The sequence below is a fragment of the Prionailurus viverrinus genome, chromosome A1 (assembly GCF_022837055.1).
Source record: "Prionailurus viverrinus isolate Anna chromosome A1, UM_Priviv_1.0, whole genome shotgun sequence".
In the NCBI taxonomy this organism is placed as follows: domain Eukaryota; kingdom Metazoa; phylum Chordata; class Mammalia; order Carnivora; family Felidae; genus Prionailurus; species Prionailurus viverrinus.
Window position 1 is genome coordinate 2,346,076 of NC_062561.1, and position 18,606 is coordinate 2,364,681.

The following is an 18,606-nucleotide window of genomic DNA, read 5'->3' on the forward strand; positions in this document are numbered from 1 at the left end:
GCAATGGGAACTAAGGCCTATGGTAGCCTAGACACAGGAATGAACTCCCGCAGAGGGTGATGGCAGTGATCCTAACGGCTCCCAATCAGATGGCGCACAGACTTGGGGCCCAAGTTCAGAGCAAGGCAGGTAAGGACTTTCTATCCAGGTAATTCAATGGTTTAGCTACAAATAACTTCAGGCATATATTTTAAATTTAAATGATAATATTAAAATAATATTTTTAATGACTTATATTTTTGTGCATTACCAACTTTTTGGTTGTTTTTATTTTGGAGCCAGTGTACTTCTTTTTAATAAAAAAGCCCACAGTGAGTTTTCAGATATTTTTCCTTAAAAACGTTCAGCGTTTATATGGAGAGAGAAAGCAATGTGTTTTGTCATATCTTGTACCCGAGAGAAGTGCTCTGGTGTCAGTTGAAGGATCAAAGTATTTCATCCCTTGGCAGCCTCAGTAAAGTGGAGAGTGGCTTTTTTCCCCCCTCCAATTTTCAAAGGACTATGGTAATGTGAAAAAATGGCCCAAATGCTAGACTGACGTGGGCTTAGTGCCAAGAGGAGGCCTCACTCTTCTCTTCTTTCCACACAGGTACACGTCCTCTAAATGGGGACTTTGTGAGAAAGAAAATTCCAGTGTCTTTCTTTGACATGCTGACTTGAATAAAAAGCTTGAATAAACAGAGTTGAGACAGTATAAAACAGCACCTACACTCTCAAGTACATCATAAACAATATAGTTCTACCATTAAAATTAAAAAAAATATAATTCTACAATAGCATTCTCAGTATCTGCCCTCTGAAAACGCTTTTAAAGGAAACTGACACTTTGGAATACAGGAAAAACAATACATATCTCTTACATTTAACTGTAAAGTAAATGGCAATGTTTTAAAAGTACATGCCAAATAGGAAAGTATTTTAAATAACTATATTTAAAAATTTGTTAATGAATCCTTAAGGAAGGGCCACAAGAAGAGAGGATTAAATTCTGTTAATGACTATGCTTCTCTAAAAATATTTTAAATTTGGAACCATTCTAAAAAATGACTTGCTACTGAATGCAATTTTGAGAACTCTGTTTCCCAAAGCGAGATTAATACATCTATCATAAGAACATGTTTATATACCTTACAATGTATTTAATTTATATTCAGTACATCTTTAAGGACTGTATTATATCGAGAATTCTGCTCAGTTTAAAATAAAAAAAAATTAATATTTACTTATTTATTTAAATGTTTATTTACCCTTGAGAGAGAGAGAGGGAGACCCAGAATCTGAAGCAGGCTCCAGGCTCTGAGCTGTCAGCACAGAGCCCGACGCAGGGCTCGAACCCACAAGCTGCGAGATCATGACCCGAGCCGAAGTCGGACGCTTATCCAACTGAGCCACCCAGGTGCCCCTATATTTATTTTTGAAGGAGAGAGAGAGAGAGAGAGAGAGAGAGAGAGAGAGAGACACAAAGTGCGAGCAGGGGAGGCGCAGAGAGAGGGAGTCAGAATCCAAACCAGGCTCCAGGCTTTGAGATGTCAGCACAGAGGCCGACACAGGGCTTGAACCCACAAGCTGCGAGATCATGACCGAGCTGAAGTCGGATGCTTACCGACTGAGCCACCCAGGCGCCCCCAGAATTCTGCTCAGTTTACAAGAACGCATACGAGCCGCACGCTGCGGGAGTCCCTGAGGAGTAGCGGAGTAGCAGCCGTGGCTGTGCACTGCCCTTTGGCCTTGGGCCTCAACGAGGGCCACAAGGTGACTAAGGACGGGAGCAAGTTGAGGCACAGCCGCGGCCACGGGTGCCTCAGCAAGCACACCAAGCTCGCGCAGGACGTGATGTGAGAGGTGTGCAGCTTTGTCCATCGAGCGGTGTGCCATGGGGCTGCTCAAGGTCTCCGAGGACAAGTGCGTCCTCAAGTTCACCACGAACAGGGTGGGGACACACGTCTGTGCCGAGAGGAGACATGAGGGAAGCGGCAGCCAAGGACTGAACGTCTCCTCTCTGGAGGTAATAAAACCTTTTTGGAACTTGCAAAAAAAAGCACGGTAACTTGTACTTTTCTTTATAGTAATGAATGGTGGATAAGTTATTTTCTTATTTCAAAGGTATACTATTTTTTGCTAGTTATCATATGGTGTAATTTTTGATATTTATTTTATGTGGTAAAATGGAATATTTAAAATTGTTCTCAATGTAAATTTTACATTCTTTTCAAGTGACTTCATTAATATCAATAAAGAAATAAAAAAAATCAACAAAGCATATGTGAAAAAAGTGTACCTGTTGAATCTCTCCTCTATTATAATATTCATATTAGTGTTTTTTTAAAAATTTTTTTTACATTTATTTATTTTTGAGAAACAGTGAGACAAAGCATGAGCGGGGGAGGGGCAGAGAAAGAGAGGGAGACACAGAATCCAAGGGAGGCTCCAGGCTCCGAGCTGTCGGCACAGAGCCGGACGCGGGGCTCGAACCCGCTAACCGTGAGATTGTGACCTGAGCCGAAGTCGGACGCTCAACCGACGGAGCCACCCAGGCGCCCCGTATCAGTGTTTTTTCTTTAAGTTGAAAATGCACATTTCGATTCGTGTATTTGAGAGAAAAACAAAAAACTGCTATTAAGACCCTCTCCAAGATTTTTTTCTTGGTCTGTTTCCTGTAACTTCTTCTCTAGCCGCAGAAGGGAGGAAGTAGATAAATACCCAGCAGGCGACATCAGGAAGACTGTGTTTGACTCCGTCTGCAGGGTGGGAGCGGCAACGGGAGAAAGGGTTCCAAGAGATTTGCTGGGTTTCGACCGGGTGGGTGAAAAGCAGTCCTACCAAACGACACTAGAAATAAGGGTGCGGGTTTAGGGGAAGATGATGAGTTGGGTCTGGAATACGGGAAGCTCCAGGGAACTGAGAGACGCGCGAGCAGGCATCGGGCGGCAGGCTCGGATACCGAAGTCTGGCGCTCAGGAGAGGGGCCTGGGCCGGAGACGGGGACACGGCCGGGGATCTGGGATCTGAGAGTCCCAGCGGCACACACGGATGCCAAACCAAGGGGAGCAGGAGAACCGTAAGCGGACAGATCCTAGGGAGCACCAGTGTTGCGTGGCCAGGGGGAGGCGGAGAAACCGACGACAGAAAGAGAGGTCCCAAGAGAACTGGGATCACGGAGTTTCAAAGAATCCAAGAGAACTTGTGGCACTTGGATTTGCCTAATAAAAAAGAGATCTTTCCGGCCTTGACCTCAAGGCACGGTGGAGAAGCCGTACGGCCGTTATTCCCACCGTAACTGTGGAAGCAGAGACCGTTGCCTTCATCTTACAGATGCAGTAGACGCTAAAGAAACGTACCAGCTCCAAGGGCACACAGGAGTGGTGAGGCTCCGGACCCCTTCCGTCCCCAGGGCTGGGCGCCCTCTTGCCGGCTCCAGAGTCGTGCAGCAGACGTGCTGCTGGAGGGACGGAGAACGCGAAGGGTCGGGCCTGACCTCGCGGTCAGAGTGGAACGCGGGCCGGCACAGGAAAGCCCACGCTAAGGGAGGCCAGCGTTTGGAGGAACGGGGAGCTCGCGGCTCTCACTCTGCCCTTTCGCACGCAACCCTGCCGCGCATCTCCCTGTCGGCCGCTTACCCTTCTTGCCATCATTCAGTCATACTCTGAGTCCCGATCTCCCTACTGGTCCTTCATTAACGAAGGCTGTGCTTTCATACGCTCCGGGGTCAATGGCAGGAAGTTAGGTTTCATTCCCCTCCTGCGGCTGCCCAGTGCAGATTATTTATTCCTTCTTGCTGACTTTGAAATGAATGCCATCGATATTGTCTATCCTTGCAGTCACTTATTCCTCTGGTTCCTCCTAAGCTCTTTCTCTCTCTCTCTCTCTCTCTCTCTGTCTGTCTCCTTTCCCCTATTTCTCACACTATTATCCTTGTGCACTTTACCTAAAGGAAAAAATATCAACCTTTCTGCTACGGACTTCCGTTTTGCTTTTCTGACAGTCCATCACGAAGGGCCTTCTCCCCAGCCATCTAGAAATACTGGCTTTTAATGCTTTTAGAAATCTTGGAAATGTACGATGCCCCTATTCTTTCTGGGAATATAAATAGTTCTCCAGCTATGTAAGGAACAGGGAGAGAGAACTACCCAACAGGAAAATGTGTGAGTAGGCTGATGAATTTATCTCCCTTGACAGTTTTATATATATATATATATATATATATATATATATATATATATATATATATATTTGGGGAGAGAGAGAGTGACAGTTTATATATATATATATATATATATATATATATATATATATATGTATATATAGGGGGAGAGAGAGACATACAGACATATAGGTGCCTGAAAGTAAAGAAAATAAAGAAGTTCCCGATCACCTCCCTCAGTGTCCTCTAACAGTCCTTCTCCTGGAGACCAGAACCACGGTTTCTGGAAATGGCCACACTCTAAGAGAATCCTGACAGAATACTTCTCATGACGATGCTTTTCCAATTCCTCATCTGCCAATATGCGAAAATGCTTCATGCATCTTATGCTGCGAGCAGAGGCTGAATGAGGAGAACAGTGCTCTCAATTTCAAGAAGAGAATAAAACTTAAAAAAAAAAAACCCTCCCCCCAAAAGAAGAAGAGAATAAAGAAAACCTACAGATTTTTTTTTCCCTGCCTGAAGAACTAAGACCGTAAGTAAACACAGTTTTGGAAACCGTCATAACTATCTTCCCTTCAAACCTCACCGCTGCTTCCAGGCCTGCATCATAATCCGTGTTACGGGAGCACTGCCACCACTCGCGACCTCCTCTCTACCAAGAAAAGGGGTGTCTGCCTACTGCTCTTTGAAGTCTCAACCCCGCGTCACACTTCAGGTCTCAAAGACATTGCCCTTTGTCTGCCCAACAGCCTCCTACTTCCTTCCGACATCCTTACATTTCGCCTTCAAACTCCACCCCCTCCTGTGAGATGGGCTTTCTCACTGCTGGCTCAGGACTCAGAGGTCAGCCCCTTCATTCAGACTCCCCCCATCAGAAGGGCCTGTTTGATTTCCCCAGTTTAGGTGGCTCACGGCTGAATTTCACGGAAGGTTTCCTAGGAGGGAACCCGTAGGATGGTAAGAAAACAACACGACAAAGTACGGGGTCCTAGGAGCCCTGGGGTGAGAGTAGGTAACAGCATCGGTACTGCCGGGGTCCTGGGCGTCGAGAATGCAGAATATCTTCCCCGGGTCCGGTAACAGGGAGGTCACTGATGGTCCCGATGAGAGTGGTGTCGCCGGAGGGTGGGTGCTGGCCCAAGTGGGCAGGAGGATGCCTGGCCTGGCACGTGAGGAAGTGAGCACAACGCAGCCCAAAGGGCTTGGCTATGAAAAGGGCCGAGAAGTATGGAGAGAGCAGGAGGCAGATGTAGGGTCACCGGAGGGAGGCTTTTCCTCAAAGATGGGAGATGTCCGGAAGTCGCTATGTAAGAAAGCACGACAGAGTGCGGGACAGAGAATGGGGCAGGGGAGGGCGTAACAGCAGGGTGAGAGGTCTCGGGAAGGCAACAGAAGAGGCCCGGCACCAATGCGGGAGGCAGGCGGCCCTTCCCGTCACAGGGAACAGTGCTCCTGTCACACGGTGACGGTGACGGGGAGAGGACGCGGCTGTCCTGTCGGCTGCCCGAGACAGAGGCGGTAGCTTTGGAGGCACGGCCCCTTTACTTTATGTAAAGGAACAAAAGGTTTAAAATTCACAGAATTCTTCCGGGCACAGGACAGGATATACTTCATTGTGAATTCTACTAGTTTTAATAATTACCTTCATGATTGTGAACACAGAATATGATATTAGGCATATGTTCTTATAATCTACAGTCAGGTAGTGCAACTTAAAAGACCTGTTTTGTGCACAAGGCTGCCAAGATCAGGTTTCTTTACTTTAAGCGATTTCATTTTATAGGTAATGAACTCTGAAATGACTATAGACCACATAAAATATGGTAATACAGTGAATAACTTCAATTTAGAGAAGATCTAGGTCAGGAAAAGGAAAAACATTCTATAAAATAGCTGTGAGTCATTAAACCGATAAAATGTTGGTTACCAGGGGGCAAACATTTCACCTAGGATATTTTAGAAATACTTTACATCAAAAAAGTGTCTAAATGAAAAAGAAAATAAAATTACTTGGTGATAATTTCATGCTTTTATTCGGGTGTTGATAAAGTCAATGTATTCTTTCTAAAATTTATGACAGTGTTACTGCTAAGTGGATTTAATTTTGCTAATAAGTGATACCAATTATAACTGGAAAAAGATCCATATAAAGTGCCAAACAGTTTTAACTGGAAAATAGTTTTAAATTTTTTTTTTTTCAACATTTATTTATTTTTGGGACAGAGAGAGACAGAGCATGAACGGGGGAGGGGCAGAGAGAGAGGGAGACACAGAATCGGAAACAGGCTCCAGGCTCTGAGCCATCAGCCCAGAGCCTGACGCGGGGCTCGAACTCACGGACCGCGAGATCGTGACCTGGCTGAAGTCGGACGCTTAACCGACTGCGCCACCCAGGCGCCCCGGAAAATAGTTTTAAAAACATGTAGTCTTCGCACTTTCAATTCACAGAAAGGCTAACTCAGGTTTGTAACAAAAATATTCCAGAGACTCACTCAAATAGGTCAGAATAATTTGTCATCAGCAATGTCAATGTTAACATTAATCAGCATGAAATATAATCAGCATGGAATGCAATTTTGATTTCTTTTAATGTTTGTTTATTTTTGAAGGAGAGAGAGATACACTGTGAGTGGGCGAGGGGCAGAGAGGAAGGAGACACAGAATCCGAAGAGGACGCCAGGCTCTGAGCCCGACGCGGGGCTCGAACCCACAAACCGAGAGATCGTGACCTGAGCCGAAGTCAGATGCTTCACCGACTGAGCCACCCAGGCGCCCCTGGAATGCAATCTTGGAGGAGTATCTGTTACGTGCCAGAGAACATTTAGGCAACATGCTAGGCCAACGACTACACGGAGTCTTCCTCTTAGAGAAGTTGTGGTTTAATTACAGATATGAGAGACGGCACAGTGTAACAAAATGAAAACATGAGAAAGAACAAGACCTCCGGTGGTTCCAGAGATGACTTTAACAGAGGAGGATGGCCAATGGGCAGGAAGCCGACGGGCGAGGGAAGTCTGGCCAGAACAGCAGGCAGCATTTAAGGCACTCCCCAAAGTGGGGCAGGTTAATGGCAGGGAATGAGGCCTGTGGAGGTTACTTCTCTGTGGGAGTGAAGTGTCTTCTGAGGCCCTTGAAAATGAGTCTCTCCTGTGAGTACTACAGATTAATCTTTTATCTCTCAGATACTTTTCTCTTAAGGTAAATTTTTTAAAGTGTATTTATTTATTCTGAGAGAGAGAGGAGAGCGTGCATGTGCACAGGGCAGAGAAACAGGGAGAGAGAGAGAATCCGAACGCTGGGATCGAACTCACAAACTCTGAGATAATGACCTGAGACGAAATCAAGAACTGGACACTTAACTGAATGAGCCACGCAGGCACCCCTCTCTTAAAATAACTTAAATTTTCTGTCTTCGGTTTTTATTTTATGAATTCGCCTTAAGAATAACTTTTAATTCCTAAAATTACATATTTGTATTAATGCTTTATACGAATGCTGAATTAACCTCCTACTTAGACTAATATTCTGCCACAAGGTCAGAATTTTTCTGGAATTTGCCTTCCCCCTGCCCTGGCTTCCTTTCTTCAGGGCAAAAATACAACCAGATATAAAGTAACTAGTTTGGGGGCACCTGGGTGGCTCAGTCGGTTGAGCGTACGGCTTCAGCTCAGGTCATGATCTCACAGTTTGTGGATTCAAGGTGTGCCGACAGCTCAGAGCGTGGAGCCCGTTTCAGATTCTGTGTCTCCCTCTCCCTGTCTGTCCTCCCCTCGTTCATGCTCTGTCTCTGCCTCTCAAAAATAAATAAACATTAAAAAAAATTTAAAGTAAATGAGTTTATATCTATAGACATCACTCAAGTTTTCACAACTGGTAAATATGATATTTTTCTTCAAGCCTCAAAATGCATTCAGAAAGTATCTGTCATGAAAGGATACCTCAAAGCTGTAGCTTTGATCTAAATATCAGTATTTGGGGTTTAAATATTATACCTGAAACCACTCTAAAGTGCCAGATTAACGACAGTCTCCTAAAATCTTTATTAACTATGACTTTAAAGGTTTTACTTATTTTAATTTATAAATTCACTAATAAGAGGCCAAGGTCTGGTTAACATTAAAATCTTATGAAAACATACAGCAATCACAACACTGCCAGTATTATCAGTTATAAACACAGCCCATGATCTTCGTCAGTTTTTACGGCCATGTAGCAGATACTATAAATGTTACAAACCTCTTAATTACACCCTTTCAACAAACCCATGAAGGCGGGCATCACTATCTTGTTTTAAAGGTGATGAAAATGAGAATGAAAGAGATTAAGTAACTACCCGAGGTCCCAAAACCAGGAAAAATTTGAAAATAAGCCTGCGAGTCCAGAATACACCCTTATTCACTACCCAGAGACTACTACCTCCCAGGAAATTCCCACTTGACAGAAGTACATAGGGATGTTGTGGTGCCGGCTGGAAGGAATCAGGTGAGGGCTGGGGTGGGGTGGTGTCACGTTTCGTACGAGGAGCACTCGTCAAATGTACGTAAAGCCTATCCGGTTCACCAGATGCCGGCCCCCTGACGTGCGAGCAGGATCGATACTCGCTAATAATCAGCAGTTTGATTGCTGCTGCCTTCTTGCAGTCAGGGTGCCAATGTGCCCCCCTGTTTGTCACATTTTGTTTTCCTTCTTATGGAGCGTTATGTGATACACTTATTCTACACTTACTTTAAAACCAACGCTGACACACAAAAACAAAGTGAAAACAAATGTTGATTTGGGAATGTCGTAAATCGCTCGAGCTAAATGGTCGCAAGTCTTCACTCAATAAAAGGGTCATGAACGACTGACTTGGAAATTACACGCACAGCTTAGTTCTCCAACTCCTCCCTCAGATAACAGGAGAGAACGTTATCTGTTATTCATTCATCGCCACCTTCAGGTGAACCCTTTTTCTACCTGCCACAGACTGGTCCTTACGTGAAAAGGACCACGCAGGTCCTCTGCCTACTTGTACGGGTGTGTTTAAATATATTCCACCGACACTTACTGAACTGAAATTCGACTTGAATGCATAGGAGAGTAAAGCTAAACGCTATTTAGGAAGTGCTTTTACTCCCCATCTATGACTTTGGGCAGGGTACGTAACCTCTTTGCGCCTCAATTAGCTCATCTAGAACACGGGAGTATGAAACGAAGGTACCTTCCTCAAAGGAACGTTGAGGACTGAACACGGTAATACGTGTAGAGGGCTACGCATACGATGTGATACGTAGGAAGCCTTCAGTAAATATTTCCGGTATTCATGTTGTTACTGAGCATGTGCATTTGTTTGGAAGCACTTCTGGCACCGCACGGCCAGGCCGCTCCCCTGGGTGAGCCCCCGGCCGTCCACCCCTTCTCAGGCCGCTTAAAGGGCCCCTCCTCTTCTGCCCGTTCATTAAACTGACCTGATCTATCTCGGGGCCTCTTCTCCCCTCAGTGCTTCCTACGTGGTCACATCTGCCACCGTGGCTTCCAGTGCCATTTTCGATGATGATAAGAAAATCTGCACGCCTTATGTCCTAAACCGGACTCATTCTCTGCACCCCCCCCGCTTCGTTCTTTCCCCTACGATCCACGTATCCTGGCAAATGGCGCAATCATTCACCTAAACCAGAAATCTGGGCATCGGACATGTTTCCTTTTTCTTCCTCCCTCTCATATCCAGCCAGTCATTAAGGCCCATCACTCTATCACCAAATATCACCAAAATATCTATCAAATCTACACTCTTCTCTCCATTTCCATTACCTCCTCTCCAGCATACAACCTCTTACCCTTATTGCAAAACCTCCTCACTCCATTCGCTAGCCAGCTGCCAGAGTGATTGCTCTCATCTGTCACTTGCTTACTTTAAACTCAAGGGCAGCCCACGGTTCTTAGGATAAGGTCTAAACTCTTTAACACACCCTCTACAGGCACCTAAGATTAAGGTTCCGCCTACCTCTCGGCTGACCTCCAACTGCCCTCGGCAGTTTCACACCCCTCCGAAATGGCGCCTGTCCTCTGTGTTTACACATCTGCATGCTGGTCTATGCTTCATCTCTCCTGACTCAACCAGTCTCCCACTCCTCTACTCCTACCCAAATTTTCTTACTGCGCCCTGAAATTCTCTCCACGGTAAACATCTTTCACCTATTCATTCACTGTATGCGTGGTCTTGCCTTATCTGAAACCTGGATCTCCGCTAAGGACTTCTGAAAGGGAGGTTACTCATTTTTTCCCGCCTCACCGCTAATTCCAGACCTTTTTTCTTCTAACCTCTTAACAAAAATTTCTGTTCCTTTGAGGCAAATGTCATCCGGCTAGGCCACGGTCTGTTCTTCCTTTCAGCGGTCATCTACCCAAGTGCCCTCTCCCCATCTCTCAGTCACCCAAGGCTTTAGTAGCTGGTTCATGGTCCATCTCTCTGATCACGCTCTCTCACATCCTTGAGAACTAATTCTTGAGATTCGAATTCCAGGACTACACCTAGAACCCCGAAATCACCCAGAACCGTTTCACCTCTGAAATCGTAAACCTCAGCGCTTTACTCGTTGACTGCCAGCTCTGTTCTGCTCGGGGACTCCTACTAGAGCTGGCTTTCAACCTCCCTGGCAGATCTCACTTCCCTGTTCCGCTTTCTTCTTCTCATCTCCCCTTTCCTTTCTTTTGCAATTCGACTTTCTTCTCTATTATCTTGCTCAGATTCCATGGCTCATTACTTAAAACCTCTTTCCCCTCAACAGCCTGAATTCCCTAGCCTGTGACCCTTCTCCTACCCATCCGCTCAGCAAAACCCTAACTCTAATACAGCTGTCCAACATTTCGACTCCCACCTGTAGCCGGCAGGAGAATCGTCCCATCACTGCACTGACTGGTGACTATTCTTTCACGACCGACGCGATCTTCCGTCGGTCCCCTGAGGTCCCTTCTTCGATCCCTTGAGGTTTCCTAGGACTCTCTGGTTGGGTCTCTTTCCTAATCACAGAAGCTACCTTGAACCTCCTTTCTCCACACATCCTACTTTATAAAAACAATCAAAGGCACCCAAAACAACCTGCTTCAGGTTCTTGCCACTGAATTTGCAAAATCTGCATGAAACACCCACCTGTATACATCCTTTCTTACTGGTGCGATGGAAAAGCCGTGCACCCTGTGGAACGCTGATCCTCCCATTGGTGCTCTGAAGACAACCCCTTCTCTCCCATTTTCCAGGAGTCTGTCCCACTCATACTTCCTTTCTCTCATTTCCTACCTCTCCCTCTCATCAACAGGAAACGTGCTCAAGTCTCTTGGCCTACCATGAACCAACATTCCCTGGGTCTGTCTCCGTCCCCAGCTACTGCCCTCTAATTCCTTTTGTTCACACCCAGGTCTCTCAAGTGGTCTGAACTTAATTTTCTCTCCTCCTAACACTTTCTCCTCTTGGCTTCTGTGTTAACATCAGCTTGATTCTCTTTCACGTCTTTGATCGCTCTGCCCTAGTCTCTTCCTTGGGCACTGCTTCCTCTTCCACTGCCTTAAATGTTGGTATTCCGCTGGATCTCTCTGAGGCCTTCTCTTCTCACTTCAGACACCCGGCCCCGTTCCTCCTCCCCAGACTTTAATTAAAATTGTAATCGCTCAGAGAGTTTGAGAAAATTATTTCTTACTTGATGAGTATTTTATTATTTAAAAAACATCTATTAAAGAACATGGTATTAAAACATTTTCTATGTAGATTCTCTACTGTATGCAGACCTCACAACTTAATTCCTTAATAATACCCCAGTTAAATAAAACACATAAATAGAAAAATTTTTTAATAATTCTTTTTCTTTTTTAATGTTTATTTGTTTTTGAGAGAGAGAGAGAGAGAGAGAGAGAGCGAGAGCGAGCGAGCATGAGTAGGGAAGGGGCAGAGAGAGAGAGGAAGACACAGAATCTGAAGCAGGCTCCAGGCTCCAAGCTGTCACCACAGAGCCTGACGTGGGGCTTGAACTCATGAACCGTGAGATCATGACTTGAGCCAAAGTCAGGCACTCAATCAACTGAGCCACCCAGGCACCCCAAACACATAAACAGAAATTTAACAACAAATCAAAATTACCTTTATCGCCAAGGTCTCTAAAAAAGGTTGATCCACGACAAGCTGGTTGGGTTCCTGCCAGTATATCCTCGATATCCTTTGAATACACATTGAAATCTTTAAGTTTAACTTATAAAAGTACATTTTCTATGTCACCAAAAAACAAATGAAAAGAAATAAAGAAAGAACTTTCTCCCACACATACTACTCACCTTTTTGGTCAGCTTCTTCACTGAAGTTTTACCTATAGCAAAAAAGAAACATTATTTAGTATCCATATTACTTGGTAAAACTCAACTTCCACTAACAAAGAAAATCATTTAAAAGACAAAATAAACAACTAAATATTTGTTAAAAAAAAAAAAAACTTGTCAATTTTGCTAATATCCTTATATCAAAGTTGTGAGCCGAGGAATTCTAACTCTAAACACAAAGATACGTGGGTTCTTGTAAGACCTAGTTTTCAATTTCACTCACCCTACTTCAGACATGTAAAATCTTATCACCATTTTTTTACTTCTCTTAGTTGTCTGTATCATAAATAAATTCTTGCCAGAGATGATTTAAAAATTCTTTTTGCTTTCACTGATTAAAAACATACGCATTTATGTTTTAGAAAGCTACCTTTTTGAACCCTGAAAAGTTCTCTAAAGTTTACAGCTCTTCAGTCAATTTAAAAGTCTAGCCAACATGACTATCCATTCTAAAGTAATGTTATTTTTAACAGTTTCCAATTGGATCACAGAGAATTAAAATTCTTGGGGTCCCTATGTGGCTCAGTTGGTTGAGCATCTGGCTCTTGATTTCAGCTCAAGTCGTAATCCCAGGGACGTGGGACTGAGCTCTGAGTTGGGGGCTCCATGCTCCAAGCGTGGAGCCTGCTTAAGATTCTCTCTCTTTCCCTCTCTTCTTCTGCCCCTCTCCTCTGCTCTCTCTCTCTAAAATTAAACAAACAAAAAAAACACCCCAAAATTCTTTCAGGTGTTTAGCCATCTTTTTTACTGCTCACAGCATTTTCCTCTGACCCACTAGAATTCTAAAGCAATCAGTTGCTTCTTTTGTTGAGACTTACTCTGATGACAGCTTCAAGTCATTTATACATCTGGAATACTGAAAAATGTTCTCCAGTACTTTGTTTCCTGCATAAGCCGTGTGCATCACAAACTCCCCCTTCTGCTCTCAAGATTATCTTATCTATGAGGTTCCCTCAGTACAATGAAACGGTCTATGAAAGTTTAGGTGACGGGTTAAAAAAATAAATATTTTTACACGTGCCTTTTCTGTAGTGTGGGATGCTTAATTTGGACTATAACTCAACTGGGGATGAATTCTATCATTTGGCATTAATAAACCATCAAGATTTTAGCTTTGCACTATTAATAAAGACAGTAGCTGTGAATATGACGGTCTCATTTTTAGAAACATCTATGACCATGTTTAGAAACGTAGATGTTACTATTCTGGGATAATTTTAAACTATTATGTGTTACCCAATGACAAAGAACCCTAGATTCTAATATTAGGTGCTAATATACCATTAGATTATCAAATAGACAAAACTTATCATTTAATTTACAAACCTAAGGGTTTGTGTGAATGTGTGGTAATACAATGCTGATAACAAACCCCAGAAAACTATGTAATACGTGTATTTTATCTGCCTCTGCTATATTCTATTAAAAAAAGAAATTGATCATGATTCACTTACTTTATATTGCTTTTAAAGTCATATTCACATTTATTCATTACTATGGGCAGTTTTATTTTTAGACAATTAAGGTTAGTCCCCAAAAAGACTAATCCTTGTACCCAACTGAAAATGTATTCTAGGAAGTAATAAATGACATCTTGAAGATGACAATATGGATGGTTTCTAAGCAATAAGACTACGTCTAAAGGGTCTTATATTTGTCTCATAGCTAGATTTTTTGGTCTTTTAAAATCTTTGTTGTTAAAAAAAATGCTCTACTTGAAACCAAGTGAGGAAAGAAGGTAGCATTTGCTTCCCTGCATCTAGAAGTCTTGATGTCAACAGCTAAGTTAGTAAAATTCAGTATTAGATGGAAAAATACAACAATAAAGTCATGAACCAATTGATCATATATTGGTAATATAACACCAGAATCACAGGTAAGAACTAAATTCTAAACCCCTATCAAGGCAGATTCCATCTCTGTCCTTTCCTTAGTGTAGCCCAGTGATTAGCATTTAAATATTTATTCAATGAATAAGAATTCTGAGTAAGAATTAGAAAAGATTCCAGAATGTCTTCTTATTCAGATCCTTGCCTTTCAGTGGTTAAAAAATTATAATCTTCATTTTACAAATAAGGCAAATAAGGCAAATAAGGCCCACTGATGTGCAAAAGGAAATAGGTCGCAATATGGGCAGTGAAGGGTTTCTCACCCAAGATTTTCAAAAACTGGTGTTAGATGCCTTGAGCGCTATTAAAGTGGTAATTGGGAACCTATGGACCACTCTCAACATGTCAGGAAATTTCACAGAACTGAATGATTAAGCACCAGGTGGCTAGAGGAGCAACACCGGCTATTTTGTGTGGATTACAAGTTCTGCTTGGTATTTGAATAGGCATTTGATTATACAAAATGGAGAAACCATGTACCTAATGAACATCTCTTGTAAAAAAACATTTTTTAATGGAATCAATAATTAGAAAATGACATGTTAGCTGCCAAAAAGGGATCACTCTCTTACATCAAACTCATTTTTAGATTAAAAAAAAAAAAAAAAAGTCAGAGCTACCAGGGGTGAATGCCTAATCTCTTTTGTTTCCTCTTTCTCCAACTTAATAAACTTTTCCTTGAGTAAGAGAAGGGGTTGTGGTGCTTCAAACCCAGAACGCTCTGGCAGGTCTCTCCAGCAGGGGGATGTCTCGCCCAGGTACGCCCCCTTGTATATCACCTGTTCATATGCTGTACCAACGAGGAGACCGGAGATCAAAATAAGAGGTCCGTGGTCTGATCTGTAGTATGATGAGCCATGGCCTTTATTCTTCTGACAGCAATTATAACATCAGGACATATTTATTAAATAAACCCAAATATATTTGGACACATTTTTCTATTTAAGAATAAGGAATAAAACCCATCTGTAAATAATCTAATTTTCCTTCAGGTTTTTCTGATTTTTTTTTTTTTTGGATCTGTTTTTTGGAGGGAGGGGAAAATTCCTGCTTTTCTTTCTTTAATTATTTCTACCTTCACACACATAAAAAACCCAGTCTTACTATATCATCGCTATTCCATATACACTCATGTAGTCATATATGGAAATAACAGAATGGGGGAAAACAGCAACAAAGGTAGATCTAGAGTTGAGACTGTAATGTTTTATTATATGAGCATGAAGAATGGAAAATACATTGTGGCTTTTCTTGGCAGGGGAAAGCATAGATCTTGGAGATCTATGAAGCACCGTGATGGAATTCTGGCTCAGGAAGTAGAATGTTTTTAAAGGTCTCCACTTCTCCTAGAGATTCCACCATGTGGCCTTCACCGTTTACAGAGGATTTCTGAAGTAAAAATAGGGAACAAGCACATCTTGTTACAGGCAAACAGCCATTTTAATGCTTAAAATAAGTAAAACTGCATTCATACACACTAAGTACCGTTACCGGTCAAATGCTGGCCAAAATGGCGTTATTTGATGATTGTAACTGTAAAAACAGTATTCATGGTATCTAATTCCACTTCATTTTGCTGGAAGTAAGTGGGCTTTCGACACATAGAAATTAGACAACAGAGACACTGCCATCGTTATCTTTTGCATGAATACATGGAACGTCTTGGCATCGATGTTAGAACTAGCACATGGCGGGATTAGTTACTCCAGTACTTGCTTGAATCCAGTCACGGCTAATATGGAAACCGAGGCAGAAAATGACACATCAGCAAAACAATTAAACTTCCTAATATCGGTAATAAAAGTGAAAACTGGAGGAAAAAAAGGAGGGCCAATTAAATGGCGTCATCTTCCTTCAACAGAGCACGTGGCTTGCTTACTTCTGCTGGAATAAATACAGGAATAGATACCCTCTGGTTGGTATTTCTTCTAGAGGGAGACAATTGGTGATCTCCTGAGAGGTCTAAAACTGGCCTACTTGTCAACTTTGCCAAACTGCTCTTCAAATACATTTAAATTGGTTTTGAAGGGAAAAAAAGGTGACTCTTTTTTTGCAACCTCAAGTAGTGTGAAATAATAAGAACTACATTATAAACAGCAAATTATTTAATTTTTAATTAAATTAAATTAAATTATTTAAATTTAATTATTAAATTAAATTAAATTAAATTATTATTTAATTCCAGTTTAAAAGCTGATGTAGGGGCACCTGGGTGGCTCAGTCGGTTGAGCGTCCCACGTCGGCTCAGGTCATGATCTCACCGTTCGTGGGTTCAAGCCCCGCTTCGGGCTCTGTGCTGACAGCTCGGAGCCTGGAGCCTGCTTCAGATTCTGTCTCAGTCTCTCTGCCCCTCCCCCTCTTGTGCTCTGTCTCTCTTCCTCTCAAAAATAAATAAACATAAAAAAAAAACTTAAAAAAAATTGATGTAAAGGGGGAAATACAGCAGCTAAGAAACTAAAGGGGAGAGGGGAAGATATGGAAAGCTTCTCCAAATGAGAAATGCTGACATTAACATCTGAAGGATTAGCATGAATCAGCTCAGTACTGAGGCCTGGAGAGTTGGGAGCTCTAGGAACAGGGAGGAAGAGCCTACCAGTCACTTCTATTGTGATGAGGAGGGAGGAGAGGGGCAGCGTCATGCAAGTAGTTTTGGTGGCAGGAAGCCACGGCAACTGCTATCTAAAGACTTTGATCTTCTCTTTGAGTAAGTGACCAGGTAGTTTGCTAGAACACGTAGGAAAAAGTGTAAGAAACAGCATGTATGCATCAGAGATTGCTAGAAGAAAGAAAAGCAACAGACTTTTGTATAGGGAGGTTATATCCTGGGACCCTGATAAGTCACTTATTTTAGTAGTTTTATTTGTAAATGCTTTTGTAATTGTCTACATAGATAATCATGTCTCTGAACAAAGACAGCGTTAGCTCTTCCTTTTAAACCTGTAGGTCTCCTTTCTTTTTCTGGCCTTTCGGCACCAGCTAGGACTTCCGGTACAGTGTTGAATACGAGTGGCAGAGTGGACAGCCTTGCCTCGTTCTTGGCCTTTGGGGCAAAGCGGTCAACCCTTCACCATTAAAAGTGATCGTAGCAACTGGCTTCATGTCCATATGGCATTTTGGGATCTAGCCTCAAAAGTGCCATACTGTCACTTCCACACATGTTCTGTGAATTGAGGCAAGGGGAGGGGACACAGGCTCCACCTCTTGATGGCAAAGCTGTGGAAGACCATATGGGAACAGAAATACTGTTGCAGCCATTTTTGGAAATACAATCTGCCACAGCATCTTGACCAATTTATCACCTATGTGCAATCTGAGCTGTGTTCTTCACTAAAGGAAATTCTTTCCAGTCTTCTCATACCCTCTGGTAAGTCCTGAGCACTCTTAGCCCCACTGACCTCTCCACTGAAACTTTAACACTGAAGACAGTCTATTACCCAGACTCTTAGGCTGTAAATTCCACGAACACAATAACACTATCTGTTTTATTCACCACTATATCCCAACATCCAACACAGTGCTTGTGGGCTTTAAACCTGTTCTTCTCACACGGGGAAATGCATACTCACTGGTTGGGGGTGAGTTGGTGATGAGCCAGGGGGCATGGAGGTCTCAAGTTACTTGCCATCATGCAGTCTGACAACGAAGGGAATCCTTATTGGGCTCCATTTTAGGTGTGCATGTGTTTATAAGAAAGCGCAGGGTAGAAATGTTTATGTGTGTAGAGCAACCAATGGGAAAAAATTTGATACTTTTGTATAGTGTTCAAATGCTGTTAGAGTAGATTACACTTAGAGCCCTGGTCTACACAGGTACTGACCTCATGTTTAACTGGAAGAATGAGAATAAGACTTCTTTTCTTAGTGAGTCTTAGAAGCCTAACACAGCAGTTATTTTTTGGAAAATGAATTTATCATCAATCTGTGCTTTTAAAATGTTTGATCATATAAAAACCAAGCTACTTCCTATGAATCAATTCACTTTTCTACCAGAATTGCACTAGATGGATGTTTTGATTTACATATCTGTTAGACCCACAAGGAGTTCTCTGGTATTAAAAAAGCACTTAGGGTCTTGTTTTTATTATTTTAGTGTCTCCATTTATGTTTTATTTTAAAAAATATTTATTTGAGAGACAGCATGTGTGTGCACACGCTCAGGGGAGGGGCAGAGAGAGAGAATCCCAAGCAGGGTCCGTGCTGTCAGCACAGAGCCTGACGTGGGTCTTGATCC

At 42.7% G+C, this 18,606-nt stretch overlaps 1 protein-coding gene across 1 annotated transcript in view; it reads right to left on the minus strand.

Annotated features, from left to right (window-relative positions):
- MICU2 (mitochondrial calcium uptake 2) overlaps positions 1–18,606 on the minus strand; it is a 140,165-nt gene that overhangs the window by 64,148 nt on the left and 57,411 nt on the right. Inside the window, exons 3-4 of the mRNA XM_047874677.1 lie at positions 12,446–12,477; positions 12,255–12,330 (exon numbers count right to left, since the gene is read on the minus strand). Coding sequence (XP_047730633.1) covers positions 12,255–12,330; positions 12,446–12,477 — 108 coding nt within the window. The remainder of the gene's footprint in view (positions 1–12,254; positions 12,331–12,445; positions 12,478–18,606) is intronic.